Source organism: Solanum dulcamara, chromosome 4 (genome assembly GCF_947179165.1).
Source record: "Solanum dulcamara chromosome 4, daSolDulc1.2, whole genome shotgun sequence".
In the NCBI taxonomy this organism is placed as follows: Eukaryota; Viridiplantae; Streptophyta; class Magnoliopsida; order Solanales; family Solanaceae; genus Solanum; species Solanum dulcamara.
Window position 1 is genome coordinate 76,861,169 of NC_077240.1, and position 22,383 is coordinate 76,883,551.

General features: G+C 34.8%; 2 protein-coding genes across 3 annotated transcripts; one reads left to right on the top strand and one right to left on the bottom strand.

Annotated features, from left to right (window-relative positions):
* The first annotated feature begins 539 nt into the window (after window positions 1–539).
* Window positions 540–14,467, top strand: LOC129887639 (serrate RNA effector molecule). 2 transcript variants are annotated; one of them, XM_055962808.1, is made up of 12 exons: window positions 540–1,097; window positions 4,648–4,763; window positions 5,427–5,484; window positions 6,363–6,437; window positions 6,610–6,684; window positions 6,766–6,813; window positions 6,978–7,046; window positions 7,134–7,934; window positions 8,015–8,063; window positions 10,714–10,991; window positions 11,112–11,279; window positions 13,899–14,467. In XM_055962808.1, exons 1-12 carry the CDS (start codon window positions 652–654, stop codon window positions 13,957–13,959), a joined length of 2,244 nt encoding a protein of 747 aa, XP_055818783.1. In that variant the 5' UTR covers window positions 540–651; the 3' UTR covers window positions 13,960–14,467. The 2 variants fall into 2 exon arrangements, with proteins under 2 accessions (XP_055818783.1, XP_055818784.1); XM_055962809.1 differs by having other exon boundaries at window positions 4,648–4,760.
* A 1,202-nt stretch (window positions 14,468–15,669) lies between these two features.
* Window positions 15,670–19,085, bottom strand: LOC129887640 (uncharacterized). Its single transcript, XM_055962810.1, has 5 exons — window positions 18,808–19,085; window positions 17,307–17,371; window positions 17,150–17,210; window positions 16,895–17,041; window positions 15,670–15,954 (listed from the first exon to the last, which is right to left on the bottom strand). Exons 1-5 carry the CDS (start codon window positions 19,046–19,048, stop codon window positions 15,851–15,853), a joined length of 618 nt encoding a protein of 205 aa, XP_055818785.1. The 5' UTR covers window positions 19,049–19,085; the 3' UTR covers window positions 15,670–15,850.
* Window positions 19,086–22,383: the final 3,298 nt, after the last annotated feature.

Here is a 22,383-nt window from a genome sequence, read left to right on the forward strand (position 1 = left end):
ATGATATAATTTTTGAAGTTGTTTTCGTCCCACCTACTTTCATTTCTATATGTAGTAGTTATAGTTATTAGCAACACATTCGTATTTACTTAAAGACAAGGAAATAATGATATGAAAAGTGAATTAAACGACGATAATGAAGAAGTATGTAAACCTAAAGGAAAAAATAATTTTTACGTAAAGTGAGCTTCAGAAAAGAAAAAAGATGATAATTGTTGATGAAAAAATACGAGAAGACAAGAATCTTATAAGCCAAATATCATAAGTTAGGAGTTAAAAATACTTAAAAGTGCTTAAAAATTATTTTGAGTTAAAAACAATTAAAATAAGTCAATTCAAACTAATTTCACAGCAATAGATGGTACAATTTTTAAAGTTGTGTAGTAGAAGTGAAGTAGAAAAAACAAGGTGGGTAAAAATCTAAAGCTCATTTTTTTGTGGGAAACTAGGTAATTAAAGAATAGTTTTGGGGGGTAAACGAAAACCGTCCATCTCCTTAAAACTCCAAAATTTAATATTTACTTTCCACCCCTCGCGATTCTTCAATTCTCCATTTGTCAATCCTAATTTCCACATCTACAAACAAAGGCAAATAAAGTACTTCACTCTGAGCTAGGGTTTTCTCCTCCCGATTTTCCTCAGCCATCGTCTATGGCCGAAGTAATGGATGCTCCGGCGGAAGGTTTAGAACGTCGCCGTGAACGAAGCAAAGAAAATCCAAACAAGTCCACGGAAGAGCCACCGGTATCTTCTCCTCCACCGCCTCCTCCTCCTCCTCCGCCGAGGCGCGGCCGCGATAGAGATTCAAGGGAACGGAGGGATGACAGGGATTTTGATCGTCGAGGTGGTCGTGGGGACTATTATGATCGTAACCGGTCTCCTCCTCATCCTCCGCCTGTTCGAGAGCGTGACTACAAACGTGGACGGCCTAGCCATAGCCCTCCTCCTCCTCTTCCTCCTTATCGAGACCGCCGTGGTGGATATTCTCCTCCTCATCGCCGTTCGCCTCCATTTCCACCTTATAAGCGCTCGCGTAGAGATGACTATGATGGCCGCCGTGGAAGCCCTAGAGGTGGTTTCGGGCACGGCGATCGAAGGTAAATTACAACCTTTTTCTCTGCATATGCTCGTAAATCCTCTTATAAATCTTCAATAATCAGTCTGATTAGCCAACCAGTATGAATTTTACTGAGGCATAGTTATGGTTGTTATAGCTAAGTAGTAGGATTACAGAAATAATTAAGTGGAGAATGGTGGAGGGGCAGACCCATGATTCACCTTGTTTCAAGCTGAAAAATAATAAATTTCTGGGTTATAAAAGGAAGAAGTAGTAGGAACTTACATACTAATACTAAAATAAACGTGCTGAAATACAGCACTTGTTGGTCAATTAGTGTGTTAGAATAGTATATGCAACAACAATACAGTATACTTTCCAGGGCATTGCCCATTTCCCCAATGAAATTGCAATGAAAATGTTTAGGTGCTGACAAAGGTTACCTAAGGTTGGGCTTTTTGAGTGTTTAGTATTATTAGAATAGTGGTGTTAAGCTTAAAAAGGTAGCTTCTGTGAGGTTCCAGTTTTGGTATGTCGTATGATGCACATATTTCTGTTGTTCAAACAACAACATTGATTACACCTTAATGACGAACTAGACAGGTTGTTCATATCAATCCTCTACATCCCTTCCATCCTCTTTGTGTCTGTTTCATTCAAATACTCTGTAATGGGCTCTTTATTTGAAGACCGACAGAACTTTTGTTTAGTTCAAGCTCACTTACATGTTAAAAACAGTTGCAATTTTGTCTGTCTGCGCTAGCAGACACATTAAAGTGCCAATGTTGTATGTAAACGTGAAATTGGAGGATAGAGATTTTCTTTTGAGAAGCTAATAAGTTGTATCTATTAAGCACAAAATAGTAGCAAGAAGGAGATTCTTCTTCCTATCTTATAATTAATGTTCTGGAAGAAGCTGGGCCATAGTTCTTTGATGCTTTTCCAAACTTCATCTCCCTGTGGTGGGGGTCCTATATTTGAATACCATTCATTTAATTTGAAAATATTTCACTGTGATTACCCTCTTCCCTAGTGCACTGTCTTCCGAATTAAATCTACATAACCATTTCATCAAAAGGCTCCTATTTTGTGTTCTCAAGTTCTTGATCCCTAATCCTCTTCCTTTCTTTCTTTCTTGATCTGATGGTACTCCATTTGACTAAGTGGAATTCTTGCTTCTTTTATACCTTGATGGGTATTGAAAAAAGAGACATAATATAAGATGACATGGAAACCAAAACTCTATTTTGTAAGAATTAAGCGACCCCAAGAGAGAGAGGTATTGTCTCTTCCAGTTGGCTAATCTCCTTTCACATTTCTCTATTACACCTTGCCAAATTGAATCTGCTTTCTGTTTTGCCCCTTTAGGCATGCCTAAGTACACTGTGGGGAGACTTTCTGTTGGACACCCAGGAATGGTGGCCAAAACCTGCATATTTTGGACTGAATTAACTGGAAACAAGCTGCTTTTGACCATTTAATATGGTGTCCTGATACAGCTTCAAAATCATTTAGGATCACGTAATTGTTTGCATAATTTCATGAAAGAGTATCATCCATGCCTTCGGGATGATTTATTGCTGTTTTTTTAATTGAATTTTTAGGAGTTATTAATACTCTACTTGCATTTAACACATTGCCGTCTAACAAGCTATTGTCAATAGAAAATATGTTGCTGCTTTCTCTGGTGAATAATAAAGGACCCGGTTTAAGCAATTTCTATTGCTATTAGCTTTCGAAAACATAGACAGTACTCAACAGTGCTTGGGAAACCCTCTGAGCCCAAGATCAGGAATGACGGACTAATTGTAGGAAATAAAAGGATTTTGTGGACGGTAGTTAAGTTGCAAATCCTCCGATTTATTATTATCATTAAGGAGGAGCAAACGGAAATCAGATAAAAAATGTCAGGTCCTCTGCATCTTTCAAGAGAGTTGCTTGATCTTACAGTTTAGGAATCCTCACTCAGACGACTGGTGATAAGGAAAATGGAAACCTATCAAGCTGTTATTTCACCTCTGTAGAATCTGGGAACTATGCATATAATTTGCCGAATACACGAAGAGTTGCTTAACAATCTTGGAATCACCTTATAATCATTATAGGTGAATTGGTCAACAATATTTTAACTTACCAGCTTTTGTTTTGAAGCTAAAACCATTCACTTTCTTAGGCTTCTAAACATTAGATTAGACATTAGGGAATATGTCAAGATCTATCAGCAACCTTTGATATGTTGGTGTAAGTTTCCTGCTGTCAGAGAAATCAAATATGAATACAGAAAACTGTTATTTATCGTCTGTTTGTATTTTTTCTAGCTTATTCTTTGTTATGAGTTCTTGCATTCGGTGACATGGTAATTATTTTTGGATGAAGTAATGGCATTTCATTTGAAAAGCCATCAAAAGATGCATAATTACAAAAACAGAAATAGAGATGTACATAAAAAGGAGTTTGTTAGCCCCGTTACAGTGTGTCAATCTATATAACTAGGGAGGTAAGTAAGTCCAAAAATTGGCAAGTGCTAATTACAGGTGTTAACTTAATCCAGCAAAAAGGAATACAATCTATATAACTAGAGAGCTAAGAAAGTCCAAAAATTGGCAAGTGCTAATTACATGTGTTAACTTAATCCAGCAAAAAAGGAAGAAGCAACATTTTGACTTGAGAAAGTTATTTAGAGTTGAGAATTCCATAAGAACATCTTTGATTCTTTTCGTTGCACAAACACCAAAAAATAACTGCAGGACTCATCAACTATGTGTTCTTGATGGCCTTATCAACTCTTGTGAACTCCATCTTCTTGTATAAGCCTCTCTCATATGATGTGGCATGACCCAATTCTAACCAAAAATACAGTAAAACATATTCTGCATGTCAGTTGCCACTGGACAATGTAGGAATAAAGTGACTTGACACTCTCCAGGAGGCTGACTGCTGGGAACCTTTTCTGTGAGGGTGTTTTGTTTTAAACATGCTCCATTTAGAGCAATCCAATTGAGGCATTTAACCTTGGTGGGCAATTTAGTTTTCCCTATCAGCTTCCATGACCAGAGATCAGTAACCTTGTTCAGTATACAGATCTGCTTGTAGCATTCTTTCACTGTGAAGATGTTCTTTTTCCCCAATTCAAAGTGTCAGGTAGGTTCTCATCAATGGTAAACCTCTCTATTCTGGCAAACATATCCATTTCCCAACCTTATATTAACCTTTTGAGTTGCACTTCCCAAATACTGCCTAGTCTAGTTTGTGCAATGGAAGAGTCCTTGCTAAAGAATGACACACAGATTGAGAATCAATAAAAGCATGATCAGCCGTTTATTTTTAAATAAGAAAAAGAATATAAAGGAGGAAACTAATCAATTCCTGCCTGCTTTTTCTCGTTATTTGCACACTTCTCTAGTTGTCCAAAGTAGCATCATTTGTAGTGATTTCTTTATTGTTCATGCTCCTTATTCATGGGCATTTGTCCTTTAGCATAATTATTGTCCATGCGATTTTCCTCCATTACAATTTTGATCTTTTCTTTTGTCGAATTACCTTGCAAGTGTTCTAATGATGGTGCTTTGGAAAACTTCTTGATATTGCAGATATGGTTATGACCATCAAGGCGGTTATGAGCGTGAGATGGGGGGTAGACCTGGTTATCCTGATGAGAGGCATCATGGACGATTTGCAGGACGCTCGTCAGGTGGCTATAGAGGTGGTCAGTCTCATTTATATTTTACTCTCTTAGAGTATCAGCAATCAGTGGGCATGTTAAACGTGTAGTATTTCTTCTATTTAAAGTTTTAACTTTTATTTTGAGTAATATGTAATTTTAGAGTGCGTCGTATAAATATTCATTGCTATATAGGGTTGTTAATTAGCAATTTTGCCCTTTAATTTGTTGTCTTAGATGGTTCCCTTATAATCCACTCATGTCTTCAACAAACTTGAGGGAGAAATGTTCATATTTGAACCCTTTTTTTAATGACTGTGGTGTCCGGGCCATCTTTTCCACACCTCGACTAATTCACGGGGGGTACCTATCACTTCCACCAGCAAGAGGTACCAGCAAGAGGTACTAGGTAACTCTGTCCACCAAGGCTAGGATAGATGGGAAGAATCACCTAGTGTTTTTTGTCTCCGCTGGGATTCAAACCTGAGACCTCATGGCTCTCAACCACTTGGCCACACCCCCTTGGTGCTCATATTTGAACCTTTTTGATAGTCTTTTAGGTGCAGCCTGGTTGATTTTGACTTCAGTTATCCATTCTTAGCTTTTAGTCTAGTATTATTGATCATGATCAAATTATTTGTTCCAAACTTCTTGTGGCGCTTGGCATCTCTAGGGATGGAGTTTTGACCTATATTTATTTTTTGCTAGACTGGGGCCCTGGTCGTGGAGGATTTGCAGATACTTTTGGCGCAGGGAGCACTCAAAGGTACAAGTTTGTGTCATAAATCATCTCTCTTTCCAATGTTATCGTTTTTGCCTTTATACCTCCTTGCAACTTCTATGATTGTGAAAGAGCATCCTTTCCCCCATCTACTCCCATCTAGTTAAGTCCTATACATTCCTATAGTAGGTGTTTAGTTTGCTAGTAACGAGCTCAGCTGCATGGCGAATGCTATTATTTGAGTGGAAGTGCTTGCTCCCATGTTATCTTTGTCATGTAACATTATGATGGCTGGATTCTTTGCCTCTGGTTTTTATTTGGGCATCAAGAATGTAACAAGAAAATTGTGTTTTACGAGAAAGTGGCTTGAGGTAACTGAAAAGAAAAAGAATAGATATTTTTTGCAGGTCTGCTTGAATGGAAAATGAAAGTAAAATTGTAAAAGGCTGTTTGGAATTTGGATTGGCTTATTTTAGGTGCTTTTAAGCCAAAATAGCTTTTAAGAAGTTTTGTAGTGTTTGGGTAAGCACTTGAAAAACATGCTCTAAGAATATGGGGTGGTAACAACTTACACAAACACCTACTTATCATCTAACCCTCCTCCCCTAGCAAAAAAGAACTTTTTCAGAGGCATGTCTCTTTTTCAACAAAACAAAGTTTGTAAATGTGATCCTCTCCCTCATTAAATGATGACGTAGATTAACTCTCATGCTCCTTCTTTTCCTTTTCCATTCAACCAAATAGTACCTTTATGCATGCGAGTATGAGACTTTTCCATGAATTTTGTGTGATTTGCTTTCAGTTGAATTGTTTTATGAAAATGACTTGGGACTTGTATTATTTCATCAGTCTTTCTTAAAAACTTTGAAATGGGGTTTTCATTTGGTTTAAATAATCAATCCACTCTTTTGAACATGTTGCAGAGAGGGGTTGAAGTCTTATAAGCAATTCATTCAGGAGCTTGAAGATGATATCTTGCCAGCTGAAGCCGAGCGCAGGTGAAACTGAAAACAAGATATGATATCTTGTTCTTTTGATGATTCAATTTAAGCTTAGTTTATTGGCCTCAGTATAACTTGCAGATTTTTCTTTTGTTTTGAGTAAATTTTCTCTCATATTTATGTAAATGTGTCACTGTAAAATAATGGAGCTAATTCTCCTTATATGCAGGTACCAAGAATACAAGTCTGGGTACATAGAAGCACAAAAAAGAGCTTATTTTAACGCTCATAAAGATGAAGAATGGTACACTTCCGGCTCACCTTTATTGCCCTGCTATCTCTATTTGTGTTTGAGCTCTCTAATAGAAGTTCTTTGTATATGCAGGTTGAAAGACAAATACCATCCGACAAACTTAATTTCTGTTATTGAAAGGTACATGTTGATATCGTTGCACAGAATTTTTGTAGGGAGAGCTTGAGAGATGCTCTTGTTTGTTACTTGGACTAAACTGCTTTTATACCTTTTACCTGTTGTTCTAGTCAGGTGTATGCTTTTGGTTCTAATAAAGTCTTCCTTTCTGTCTTAATTTCCTGTAGGAGGAATGAGCTTGCAAGGAAATCGGCGAAGGATTTCTTACTTGATTTGCAGAGTGGAACTTTAGACATGTAAGATCTGTTTGCTCTTAATATATGGAATGTGCAAGATGAAATAATATACTGCTTGCTGAAGTGATAAATCTTTGCATAAAATAGAGGTCCTGGTGTTACACCACCTCCTACGAACAAATCAGGACAGTCAAGTGAGCCAAATTCCGATGAAGAAGCAGATGAAAATGGCAAAAGGAGGCGGCATGGAAGGGGACCCACTAGAGACACCGACTTACTTTCAGCTGCTCCAAAGGCTCACCTAGTGAGTTCTGATCCCAGAAGAGTCCAGATTGATGTTGAACAAGCACAGGCGCTTGTGAGGAAGCTTGACTCGGAGAAGGGAATGGAGGATAACATATTATCTCGGTCTGATAATGATAGGGGAAGCAGAGACAAGTCTCATGGTTCCACAGGCCCAGTTATTATCATAAGGGGTTTAACTTCAGTAAAAGGTCTTGAGGGAACTGAACTACTTGATACACTTCTAACCTACCTGTGGCGCATTCATGGGGTGGATTATTATGGCCTGACGGAGACAAATGAAGCTAAGGGTCTTCGGCATGTGAGGGTTGACGGCAAAGCTTCTGATGCAACAAGCAATGGAGCAGAGTGGGAAACAAAAGTAGATTCACATTGGCAAGACAGGCTGAAAGGGAAGGATCCTTTGGAAGTAATGGCTGCAAAGGAAAAACTTGATGCTGTTGCTGCTGAAGCCTTAGATCCCTATGTCCGTAAAATTAGGGATGAGAAGTACGGCTGGAAGTATGGTTGTGGAGCCAAGGGTTGTACAAAGCTCTTCCATGCGTCTGAATTTGTCCATAAACATTTAAAGCTGAAACACCCTGATCTGTCAGTGGATCTGACTACTAAAGTGCGTGAAGATTTGTACTTCCAAAACTATATGAAGTAAGTGCAGTACACAGTAATATCTTTTTTTCCACCTTCTTACTTTTAGTTTCAAGACTAAAGGCTTTAAATGATCTCAGTGATGAAAATTCTCCTGGTGGGACTCCTGTAATGCTGCCATCTGTGCCGGTAAACCACACATTTCTCCTTCTTTATGTTAAGCAACATTTCTTGGGTTTCTTACTTTACATGTGTGTTTGAACCTCTTTAATTCTCTACTCCAGGCTTCTTCTCATATTTTTTTCTAATGGTGACTAAGTAATGCTGTAGTATCCAGCTATTATGTCTTGTGAACTTTGCTGCTTTCTTCCTTTACTCTTCGTGTTGAGGAATCTATAAAAACAATCTGGAAGGTTTTGTCATATTAATTTTGTGGTTGATTGGTTTCCGGACAAATTATACATGGACTGTAATAGAGGATTTTAGTTCTGTGAATAATGACTGCTATTTGTTTGTAGTGTTGTTAGATGTTTGGTTAATGGTATTAAAAATGATATATGGTAATCATCTAAGTATCTGTTCTATTTTAATTAGATACAGGTTTATTTCTGGTAATATCTTTGTCCCAAATAGAGGGAAGGATATGGAGGATTTATATAACAAACTCCAACTAGTTCGGGATAAAGTGTAGTGGATTGATTGATTATTAATTATTCTACTGAATAAAATAGTTAGTGTAGTATAATAAAGAGCTTAATAAGATGTATCGTTATCAAAATTTTTAATTAGCTCAAATAAAGAACAAAAAGAAAACAAAATTTAAAATGAGGTGAAATAAACCACTAGATCAATGAATAGAGGGTAGAGGGGCGGGTCCATAAATCATCAAGTTTTGAACCTTGCGCCATTGTTCTGTCAGGGATTTCTCGGTTATTAAAAAAGATAAATGTTGCATTCCTCTTTAAAACACAAAAGAGAACTTTCAAAAAATTCGTATAATTTAAATTTTAATACCATAAAACATACTAGAAGAAAATTTTTTAGTGACAACAAGAGATGATTGAATTTCCAATAATAATGCGAAAGATGCTGTTGTCATCTACATTTTTTTTTTGACTATTATCAGTTATTGTTCTTAGGGAAATCAAATATGGCAACAAGCCCCCGATTATTAAACTTGTAATTTGATACCATGAATATTTTCAATAACACGATTAGCGAAAACAACCTCTTTGAATTTGTCCAAGTGATAAAGACTTTTAGACTGGAATCCGTGATCTTCTATATTGGCGTCTGAATGATTCTGGCATCTTTTCTACGTGATAGACATTATAATATTGAATATTGTATGTTACAACTGATTTTATCTTCTAGAAACTAGTTATAGAATTGGTAGGCTGGAGAACTAGTAAATTTAGCATGTTCTCTTAGTTGTATCCAAGTTTTTCAACATCTTCATCTCTCTAGTATTCTTGTGATGTAAAAGAGCATGGAAATGAATCAAAGTTCTAAATTCATCATATTGAACGAATTAGAAACCTCTACTTATTATTTTCAGGTCTCCACGGCTTTAGTTCAATGGTAAAGGTAGTATAACATGAAATGTGCAGTAGGTACAGCACATCTCATGAGTTGAACCAAATCTAGTATTTAAGTGGAGAAGAAAATGGTATTGTGCCATTTATCCACCTAGTAGTGAAGCTAGAAACAACATATTTTTCTGTCATTAAAACACACATATACTGATAGCACTGTTGTTTGGACAAGTGTTCAGTACCTCATTCTCTCTCCATTTCAATTTATATGCATACCCTACCAAATGGAACTTGAGCAAGTTAATACTTCGAATTTCCCGATTCTACATGGACTTCTGGTCCTTAGTCGACAACTTTATTGAAATTATATGTTCTCTACTTACTCTTGCACAAGCAACAAAAAATGTGTTCTTTGACTTACAGACTTTTAAGGTAAAAAAGGTCTTTTGAAACTTATGCTCTTAGATATGCCATGACAGTTGTGTGGCTACAAGACTTTTGAAACTTATGGTTTTAAAAATAACGTTTCTGTGGTTATAAACGCTTGTCATTAAGTGTAAAATAGAAAGTTCAAGTTAAATTGCTTCCAAATATAGTAAAATGACATTCTTTTTGACTAATAAGGAGATAGTTCCTTTTTTTTTTAGGATAGTGTTTTTAAAATCGTTGAGGAAGTTTTAACAATGGTGAAGTCAACACTTTTTGATTGGTTTATCCTTGTGTTATAAGAATGTGTGAAGTGTTTGTTTTGATGCATAAACTAATCACAGGTCATCTGAGTCAGAAAATTGTTGATAGTGAATGCATGTTTTAACCCTAAATGTTGCCTTCACATGTGATGACAGTTAGTGATGTTTACCATAATTGGTTTGAACCGAGTAATTTTGGGTCTCTGACATCTTCATTGCTGTAGTGAATTTACATCAGCTGCAACAAGAGGAGCAAGTTATATTTCTACAATTTTCAATAAATATAAAATCAAACTCGAATACTCAATCATGAATAAATGCAGGCAAACTCAAGGTTATGAGCCTTGCGAGCTACTACCAAACTGCTCTATTGTTCTTGTTGTTAGCACTCGTGTTATAAGGCTGGTTCCATTATATGTCATCTGTGCTTCAATGCTGTTTCTTTTTTGTATTCTTTCTTATGTGACATAGGCACATCCCCCTGAAGGAGCTAGTCTGTCTTTATATGTTAATTAATTGAATAAGAGAGAATTTTGATCTCATGCAGTAATCAGTCCTCCTTTTACTAGAACCTTCAATCAGTGGTGATTTTAACAGCATGTTGGTTCTATGCAGAAAGAGAAGCCACTAAGGCGCCGGCCTGGGCTAGATGGCCGACTGAAGGATGACAGAGGGAACCGTAAAGATCGGGATGGACGTGCTAATGGTGGTGAAAGGTTTGATATGTCTGAAAATCCACAATCTGGGGATTTTCAGTCCAATAATGATGGTGCCAATGGGGGGAATCCTGATGAAGAAATGTTTGATACTTTTGGTGGACAAGGAATTCCAGTTGCTCCTTTCCCTTCAGAGATGGCTCCTCCACCAGTATTGATGCCTGTTCCTGGTGCTGGGTAACTTAAAATGATTCTTCCCCGTAACTTTTTAAATTTGCAAAACCTAGGTCTTAGCCATGACTGGGATATCACTCTTGAATTTTGATTTTTTTTTTTTCATTTTCACTGCATGTGTAGTCCTCTTGGTCCGTTTGTTCCTGCGCCTCCTGAAGTTGCAATGCGAATGATGCGAGAGCAAGGAGGCCCTACTCCTTTTGAAGGGGGTAGAAATGGGAGGTCTGGGCCAGCAGGCTCGATAATTGCTTTACCTCCCGGATTTCGACAGGATCCTCGTCGTTTGCGAAGGTATTTTGTGCCTTGTAATATTTTCTGATTGATTAATGGTGAAACTACTAGTTACCATCATTCAAATGTCCTATCTCACTAAAATCAGTAAATTGTGCTGTTTTTGTACTGCTCAAGTGAAATTGTTTCTCTTGGGTGAGGAGACAATATGAGTTTCAAAGTGTTGGTATAGTATATTGATGACTTGTAAAGCATGTCAGTAAAAAAGCCGATTCTAGATAATGGCTTTTTGGATGCTTTGATGTAAAATTATAATAAAGGCTTTGCACCATCTTGTTTGGTGTGTAGATGCGGGGAAAAAAAAGGAAATAGAAGGACTGAGTTTTAGGCTGTGTGAGCAAGGGCTCACAGCAGCTTATAAATGGCCCCTGGAAAGTGGGTTTGGAGGTCCGTGTTGACATAGCACCGGTCCCAAATTCGACGTGTTGGTTAACAATTATATATTTTAAGGTGGGTCAGATTCCACTTTTTGATGTTTTCTATATTGATGAGCTCTTATTCTTTGGGATCAAAAGGTTTTGATGCCCTGTGAGCTATAAATGTAACATTCTGAGGCAATCTTAAAAGTATTCTGAGGCTAGCAAATCTATATGTTGGAAACAACCCATGTATAGTTTAACGCTTCTAGCTGTCTATCTTTTGGTCATCTAGAATATCTTGTGCATTCTTCGTGCTTTTTAATGTCTGTTACTTACTAACCATAACATTTTCCTTATAATTTTCATTTTGGTATTTGGTTGTACCTTTTTGATGTCTGTTACTTACTAACCTAGTTTAGAGCACCTAATTTGCTTCCTCTTCTACTTACCCGTTTTAATATTATTATTCTATCATCTTATTCTCCAATTTTAGTACTAGTGTTGTTTCCGTTACTTTGGGTTTCTTTGCTATTTTTGCTGTCAATATGTTTCTTCGCTTGCCGAGGGTCTATCGAAAATAGCCTCTCTACCTGCCAAGGTAGGGGTAAGGTCTGTGTACACTCTACCTTCTCTAGACCTCACTTGTCGGACTATACTGGGTATGTTGTTGTTTGTATGTTTCTTCTCTTTGATATTTTCTTCATAGCTTCCTTACTTGTATTTTTCGAACCTATTTTGAAAAACGTTTTTTTTGAGTCAAGAGTCTTAACAGAAACAGTCTCACTACCTCCAAAGGTAGGGGTAAGGTCTGTGTCCCCACTCTCCCCCAAACCCCACTTGTGGGATTACAATGGACATTGTTGGGTACTGCGAGGGGGTGCACTATGTATTGGGCCTTTTCAGGAAGAAAGCAAAGATGTCAGCGTGGGATGTTGTTGCATGGATCATTAGCACTTATGTGGGTAGCATGGAGGGAAAGCAATAGACCTTTGAAGCTAATAAATTTCTGTTGATTTTTTTTAGATCGAGCAAAGTGTAATTTTATTGATAATGGAGAATATGTGATTCCTATTTGTACAGAAGATCAGGTGTCTTCGCAGAGAATCAGATGTTCCTGTATATTCTGTATTTTGTTGTACGCCTCTTGTACACTGGAGCTTTCCTACTATCAGTAAAATTATACTTTACTTGATTTTAAAAAAAAAAAGAAAGAGAAAAGAAACCATGATGCGTACACAACATGGTACTTGTGCTACAATTTGGAGCTATTCCCTTGTTCATGCATGGCTTTGTAGAAGCACTTCTTGTGAATACTAGTTATGGTGGGCCATGTCCAAGATAAATCTATGCATGCTGGTTTGTCTATGTTTTAAGATTAGATTAAAGTAGAATTTTGATCATGGGTTCCACGTTGAGAAGACGACAGAAAATAGTAGACAAATGGAGTCCAGTCTGTGTTAATTTCCGCCTGTTTCGTTTATGTTATCAAGGCAAGATTCAGAGTCAAGAAAAACTTTTTTGCCTCCCAAATATTTTGAGGAATGTCTATAAGTTGCCTAAATGAAGCTACTTCTGGAAATTCTTGGAAGTTGTTTTCTTACCTCTTGATCTGTTAGACTGATTTTCTTTGGAGTTGCAATTGCACTTCCAAAATACAACTACGCAAAGTGATTATGCTTCAACCAGTGTATAATGCTGGTGGTCATGTGTTATGTATTTAGTTGTCATGCGTTGTATTGTTGTAACATACTCTCATCACTCCTACAATTTTTGTAAAAATGTACGTGTGTTTCCATGCAATATAGAGAATTATCTTTGAGGAAGTTGAACTGGTGGTCTGAGTAAGATATATAAGGATTTGCAAATTGTTGCATTTTGTTGGTGTTTCTTATGCTGTAGTCGTCTGGTATGGAAGTTCTTCAACTTTGAATCTATTTTCAGACTTGGAGGAAAAAAAGTGGCAGTACAAAAGAGCTGTAAAAAAGCATTGTTACATTACATGAGTAGCTAATGATTATTTATCTAGTTATATCTTGGGAAACATTTTGTTTCTTTCAAGAGACTTCTGCCCTGATTAAATCCTGGAAATGCAGGTGTTTTGTATTTGAATGGTGATGTGACTGACCTAAATGCATTTACGTGAATACATGCCATGGCATTTCACGATTTAATTTCTAATGATCGAACACTATCCTTACTTTCTTTGGGAAGAAAACTATCCATGCTTCCTATACTGACCTACAGTTCAACAATTTTGCAGCTATCAAGATCTTGATGCGCCTGAAGATGAAGTTACTGTGATAGATTACAGGAGTTTGTAGAGTAGACATGGAGAATGTTGTATTTCTTCCAGTGAGTAGAGGCAAGTTGCATTGATGCAACATGCAACTGTGTTGATGTCGAAGCAAAGAGCAGATTCTTGATTGTCTTGAAGTTACAACGATTGATGGGACCTACTGCGTTAACATGCATAGTTGGTCTTTTAGTTGAAGAGGAATTGTGGCAGGGGGCTAGTAGTTAAGAGATTTTCTTGGTAGCAAGCAGTGCCTACGTGCTAGATCTTTCCAGGTTCTGCATTAGCAGTAAGCTTGTAGAATTTCCAATTTTTCTCCTACCCCCCACGTGTTGTAGCAAAATTTCAGGAGACGTGCTAATAAGAACTTGGAATGGTTGAAACAAGAAGGGCTAAGGTATGGTGCTGTAAAAAATTATTTGTGACTAGATTTGCCAGTTTGTTTTGTTGTTGCTACTTTGCACAACTTAAAATTGAAGGGAAATTGTGACTCTTGAGATTTCTGATAACATGAATGCTCTTGGATTGATCGATTATGTTTTATTCTGGCAAGGCAATTCTTTTGTTACACCATCTGCCTGAGCAAGCTCAAAATGGACAAACAATGTAAGAAAGAAGGCTATCCTACCCAAAGCCATATAGTGCCAACTTAGATTATTCCAAACTAAGCCATGTAACTATATATGTCTAAACAAGAACCTCCAATGTGAATTTGGATTTAGTCAAGCTCTAATGTGGATATCGGACACTGCATGGGAGAAACCAGAAAAAAAAGACCTCCATCAGTGCTAACGACGGTGAGTGTCAGGGAGTTTGGACTGGATCAGTTTGTATTTTTGGTGTTGAGCTTACAATTTTAACTGTTTTTTCCACAAAAAATTCTTCATTAACATCACAATTGTCCAAATAAAGTACTCATGTTAAATTTGTGTAATTACCCTCTAAATGACGATAATGCAAACCCAGAACGAGCATCCTAGTTTCAAACTTCTTTTAAATGTAACAAAATACATTGTAATTTGCGCACATACTAAACTCATTTCCAAAATGAAATGGTGGTGATATTGTACCTGATTGTAACTGTATGTGCCTGTATGTGTGACCGACTGGATGTGCATGTATGTGTTTTCAAAGCAAAAACTGATTGTAAGCCATCAATTGAATGTGTGGTCAAACTGAATTCAATGTATGTGTTTTCAAATTGTATGTGCACAACATTGACCAAACTGTATGGAAGATCAATTGTATGTGAAAAGGTATGTAAATTAATCCCTTCGTTCCCAAAATAAGTCATTTAGCAAAAAAAAAAATTATCTAGAAATAAGTGTCACCTTAAGAATTCAAGATAAATATTAGTATGTTTATTCAACTATACCTTCATACTCCATCCACTTTTCAAGAGATATTTATTAAATAAGGGAGTTTAGTAAATTACACATCGCATTTATTGATTTCTTAATGAACATGATTTTTACTATAGTGACACTTATTTTAAAACGTAGGGAGTATATATCAAATATCTGTTAAATGGTGGCAATCTTCGGTGAAACGTCAATTTTCTAGTGGCCAACTAAAACACTGACGAACGAGATACATGTTACATGTATATATGTTACAAACCTATGTAGTCTTATTTCCACATTCAAAAGTGGCTTGATTTTTAAAATGTTGACTAAAACTTAATTAGAGGTCCAAAAAAGGCTATTTATCAATTTCTCCCCATAACATGATGGGCAAATAAAAGAAACAAAACTCAAGGCTAATATACAAATTGGTGGGAAACAAAAATAAAGGGGTAATTAACCCCCAAGTCAAGAAGAAAATGGACAACATTAGTTCAATAAAAATCACATTTATATATATATATATATGTTTCCTCTGTTTACAAAATAATTGCAGATAATGGAATTCTGGACTTTTTAGCTGCTACTTGGTTCCTCTTCTTCAACTTCTTCTGGTTCAGATGCAGTAGTTTCCAACTTCTCAAGCTTCGCGACTCGAAATATTGCCAAATTGGTATCCCCTGAATGACAAGATTTTCCGAAAAGACTAATCAACTCGGGGTAGTAGAAAGTTTGACATATATGATACAAGAGTTTAACTTCTATAAACTGACAGTTTAAAAGAACTTTTAGAGTATCAAGTCACATAACTCATAATAACTGAGACTAGTATACCAAAAAAAAAAAATGAGAACATGCACCAACAGGTTAAAATACGTTGATAGTTTAAATGTTGTTTATGCTGTTAGTGTATATAAGTTAAATACTTGATAAATTCGCGTAGGCAATACAACAACACCATGGACAAGGAGGGATCCGTTCTCTCCACGTTGCCACTCATAAATCATAAGGAAGTATGAGGAAAAAATTTAGTGAATGGAAATGAATGCTTGATCATCTATTGTAAGTATGTCTTCTTTTTTTTTCCACAAAGATGATGCAACAAGGCTTTTTTGACGCTTAAGTGGATCTTGCATACTAGCTAGGAAATGCTGGTAAATCTTTTTCTTTGGGATAACCATGGTGTTTGAGCTAGCTTGCACACACCTCGACTGATTTCATCGAATACCTGCTACCTCCTACCAATAAGAGGTAACTCTATCCACCAACAATATTCCCCCCCTCCCTCCTACCCTCCACCCCCTTTCTTCCTTTTTTACTTATCTAATAACTTTTTGATGTTTCTCATTTCATCTAAGACAACATACCAAACATTTCATTTGGTGTATGCTACATAACCAACATTACAGAGTGGCCATTGACACATGTGTTTCTCTTGACAAGCTCATGCAGTCCAAATAAAGCATGCAACACGCTATAATAGGTTAAGTTACATTGACAATGTAAGGATTTCTTATATTGTCAGTGTATATAAGTTAAATTCAATTTACGTTACTTCTTAAAGAAAAAGGAAAGCAGAACACTGAAAGTAAAGTGTAGGATTGACTATGAAAGTTGTACCAAATGTAACGAGACTTCCAGGCAATGCAGCAGCAGCCACACCAGGTACAAGCCTTTTCTCACCGATGAATGTGCCATTCGTGCTGTCTAAATCTGTCACTACGAGATACTCCTCCATGTTCTGCAGCTGAGCATGTACAGCAGATACTGTTTGTACATCAACAGATTTTCAGATACACACGGAAACTAAACATTTTGTTTGTCAACAATTAGAATGAGAGGTTATATATGCTATCACACAAATGGTTTTATTACCTGTTGGCACCGGAATGACTACATCTACCTTATCGGCAACACGTCCAACAGTTACTGCACCCTAAAGAATGTAACAAAACTTGCAGTTAACGTACATGGCATACGCGGAAGTGGAAATAGGATTGTTACGAAAGAGCATCACCATCATAATACTTACGGAAGGTATTTCAAGAGAGCGTGGCTTTGCAGTTGGAGAACCAATGTGCCTTGTGTCTCCATCACCTTAATTTTGAATAGTGAGTCAAAACGTCTAAGCTAAACATAAACAAATGAGAAGATCACAACAAAATGCTAAAAACTCCTCGTATTGTTAACCATATCTAGAGTTTACTTTAATCTGCAAGAGGTAATCTTGACAATTCAAGATCCAATTCCGGTTATAACAAATTTATTATGAAAGCTTCTGCAAGTAACATAAAATTTTAGGACTTGCTTCAAAGTATCAACAATTAGCAGTACATACAGCACAAGATTCATAGTAATGAAGTCAAGGACAAAGTAAAACAACAAATTAGAAGGGGAATCGTCGATTTTGATCCCTATATTATTTGACTAAGCATATCTAACGTTTAACTAAAAAATCGTCTGAGTCTGGTCCCTGAAGTTAACTTAAAGCTAAGCAACGTTAGTTTTATCTTCCATAGGTATCAATGACTCAATCTTTGAGCTTCTAAGGTTGAGTGAAATGGTTTTTTGTTCTTTCTTTTGTTAACTTTGGTGTTCGGATTAGATTGTCACACCTTGACTATTCTACCGGGTAACTCTTACCAACATTGGTACCAGGTAACTCTACCCACTAAGGATTGTTTCATCGGATATCTGCTACCTCTTACTAACATTTGTACCTGGTAACTCTACTCACCAAAGTCTAATGGAGAACATCGCTTGACATTGTGTCGTATCATTTTCACTCACTTCATTGACCTTTAGGCAACATTCCTAAGTGCAACTTGATTTTTTTTATTTTCCTTTGTCAAATGGATCTTGGGCCTAACGCACATTTCAAAAGCTAGCTCAAAAGGAGAAGGATTGCCCAAGCATATAAAGAGTCCAGGGTTATCGGCCTTCACCAATGTGAAACTCATTCCATTCATCACCCTTTTTTTTCTTTTAAGTACTACTCCCTCTATCTCAATTTACTTAACCTCTATATCAAAAATAATGTTTCATTTTACTTGTCAATTTTAGCAAATCAAAAGATTTTTTTTCCCTTTACTACATAACTATGTAAAGTAGTGATAGCTAGTCAAATTTAAAATTCCAAAGTATCACTAATAAGGTTAATTTAATAAAATCCACTTCTAATTAAAAGATTTTTTAAGGGTGTGCCAAATAATATGAAACGGAAAGAGTACTAGCATTGCACATTATAAATTTGATCCCATTTTTTTTCCATTCGATTAGAAAACATAGAATTAGCTACGAGATTTATTGGTAATCTCTAGCTACTCCATAGCTAAATAGCTCCTAGTTAATTGTATTTTCATATAATCCGTCATTAATCCATAACTAAATGAAATTAGCATGGAATTTTTGCTTTTTGGCTAGGAAATTTGTCTGTCCCTAATTGCATTGTTTTCTTATAGTATATACAATTCAGTACTAACTCATGACCAAAAAACTCTTACATGTAAAAAAAAAATTTAAAAATCACATACCTATAAATTCAAGAACCCATGATACTGAACCATTAGTTGAATAACTCTCAACCACAGAAGCATGGATAGGTCCAAAATGCCTCAATTGGCTAGCACTACATTTTAGTCTTTTGGGTATACAATTAAATCCAAGAAAATTAATGGAATTGAAAGAACATAGAGTAGTTCTATAAGGGAAAAAATATGGTATTTTTTGAAGATTAACATAGGAAATAGACTGTGAAGTTGTAGTTAATTCCATCTCTTTTTTTGATTTTTTGGTTCACTCTTTATGACATGTATATATTATATGGTCTGTGGATAAAATGGCTTTAGAGGAAAATGTGGTTGAGAACTTGGCTTTTATAAATTGTCATCATCAAGATTGTGGATAACAAAAATGTTAAAAAGTAATACTAGTGCCACTGGGAAAAATTAATTTTGTAGGTTACTTGTATTTATTTTTTTAGGTTTATGATTTTTTATTATATATTAGATCTTTATTTTTGATACAATACATAAATATGTCATTTAGCTTGATTTTAACTAATATCTATATTTTTTTAACTTTGGGTGTGTACAAATAAACATATACATCTTACATGACATAATATAAATATATTCGAGTGTATCACTCAAATACTCAAAAATTAGGCTATACAATCTGAATTTTGAAATGTTAGCATGAAATTCGTGACCCAAAAAAAGGAAAATAAGTCTCAAATAACTTTATATAAAATCTCCATCGAAGAAACTACCCCAAATTAAAACTCTAATCCAAAAAAAAATTGAAAGTTGAGGTCTTTTATTTTTTGGTTGAATTTAGGTTAAAAAATATAATTGTTTTTCACTTGAAAGTTGTTTGGGCTATGAAATAAGAAGAGAAAGGGGTGGGGATGTTATGACGATGGAGAATTGAAGCGGGTGTGGGTGTGCTTCATCGTCGAGAAGAAAAAAGTCCAAATCACCGACGAAGGTCATGAGTCTTGACAATGGATAACTAGGAGGGGAGAGGGTAATTAAAATAATACTATTTTTAGGCTTTAATTTAGATTGTGCCCTTTATATGTTTCCTGAATTAAATTCATAATATACAATTTTTTTCCTCATTAGTGAATTTTCACTCTATTTCACAGAGAAAATAGAAAATTAATTAAAAAATATCAACTTAAACTTAAATATAATTAATTATTTGTACTTGTCTAATTAAAAATGGATCTTCAAGAGAGTAAACAACTTTGTATGTCATCTCAACTTTAAAGAGTGTATTTATTATACTTTAAAATAATTTATGCTATATTAAAATGTGTTGCTGAAATTTTATATATAGTTAAAAAAGAGACTTATTGTATCTTTTTCCTGTAAATAACACAAAAATAAAATTAAAAAAATCTTTGTACACATGTCCTTCACATGGTTTTCAACTAAGGTTTAAAACAAAAGACATTTCATTCTTGAACTTTTATGTTTGTTTGCTCTTATTTTGGATAAAATTAGGTATATGTGAAATGAAATATTTGAATTTCACATGTACCAAACATCTTACCATATATATAGAAAGATATGTATAGGAATGTTTAAGAAAACCTTTCTTCTTATCATGTGGTTTTATTAATAAAAAGGGTAAATTGATTAATTACTCTATCCATAATATAATTAAAAAGTTCCATTAGTTGAATTGGTCATTAATTTCTTCATTATTATCCATGACAATATTAGAAAAGGAAAATAATAAATCTATCCTTAACAAAAATAACTAATCTCTTTATAGACTTGCTGATAAAGTTCATAATCATAACTATTAAGTAATAATGTTATATGATTTTTTTTTGTATCTAAAGATTTCTCATAAAACACAAAATTGCTCTTCAAAGATAGATCAACGCATAAAAATATTTTTTTCGTCAAGACAAACAATTCATTTATGATTAGGATTTTCTGACTGTCAATAAATAGTTAATTATCAAACGCAAATAACAAATTCGGCAGATTTTTTTCTAATATTGTCTCCCATTCATTCTTTTTCGCTTTATCATTTCATTGTGTTATTCTGTTCATAGGTCTCAAATCCTTCTTAGAAAACCTTCTTTTTTATATTTTAACATTAGATGAGAAATGAGCATTTTTATCTAGTTTATCTATATAACCATCTTTGCATTAAAAAAATTTATTATATTGAAAAGAATTTTTAAAAAAGAAATCTTTATACAAATAGTTAGATTAATTTACTATTTATTTTTTCTAATTAAATATAAATTTACATGATTATATATATAATACATCGTCAACTATTTTTAATATAATTAATTAAGTAAACGAGTATTTAGATTAATTTTCCTATAAAGAATTTCAGATAATACAAATCCCTTGTCTGCGTTAAAGATATTTAGAGAATATTAGGTAGTACAATCTAGCATAAATAGTACTAATTAATGTCACTGACTTAAATTGTACTTTTAAATTATTCTCTGGCTATGTTTCCTCTTATTTGGGGCTATGAAATTATTAAAGAAAATCTTTTTTTAAATTGACCAAATTTATAACTCAAAGAGGGAGGGTTGGGGGAAGCCGGGGGGGGGGGGGGACTATGAAATTATTAAAGAAAATCTTTTTAAAAATTGACCAAATTTATAATTCAAATTCCTTATGTGGTACTTTCTCCTCTGATACATATTAAGTGATGTTTTTTATTTTTTTAATTTAAATTTAAAAATAAGGGATGTTTGATATGATTAAAAATATATTAAAATTTTACTTGATAAATCAAATTCAGATGTAGAAATGCATGTTTTGTCTCATACACATTAATATCATGAATAGGTGAGTGAGATATATATTTTGGAAATTTTTTAATTGGTTAAGATTTTTTTCGTTAATAGTACTTCTCCTATTTTAATTTGTTTATTCTATTTTCTTTCTTAATCTATTTATAAAAGAATGCATATTTTTTAATTTGACAATTCTTTAATTTCGATATTTCATAGGGCAAGTTTGTACATTATATGTATCTTTTGGATTCGTATGCATCTTTTTAAAATTTTGACAATTATTTAATTTCGACATCTCATATGGTAAATTTGTATATTATACATATCTTTTGGATCCATTTGGTCATGACAATTTTTTTACCTTTTTCAAAATGTTTTTTCTACTTTACTTAAGAGTTAGTGTCTGATCTTGAAAATTTCAAATTCAACTTGATATTGGACTCCAAATTAGGAAAATAACGTATAATATATTTTCCAACTTCATCTTTATAATTTCAAATAAAAGGTCATCTTCTCTCTTTTGCAAAAAAGTATAACTAAACATAACTTTATCTTCAACTCCATTTCAAACTTCAATCTCACAAATTTCAACTAAATTAAAAAATATTTAAAGCTTATGGCTAAATATCTACTTGGTTTAAGAAATGAGATATTCGGGACAAAGTGAGAGTGGATTTGATGGAGGACAAGAAGCAAGAAGCGAGAGTGGAATGGTTAGTGCATGTGAAGAGGGGATGTCCAAATGCCCTAGTGCGCATGTGTGAGAGACCGGCTATGGATGATTTCAGGAGAGTTAGAGTTAAATCGAAGAAATATTGGGGAGAGGTGA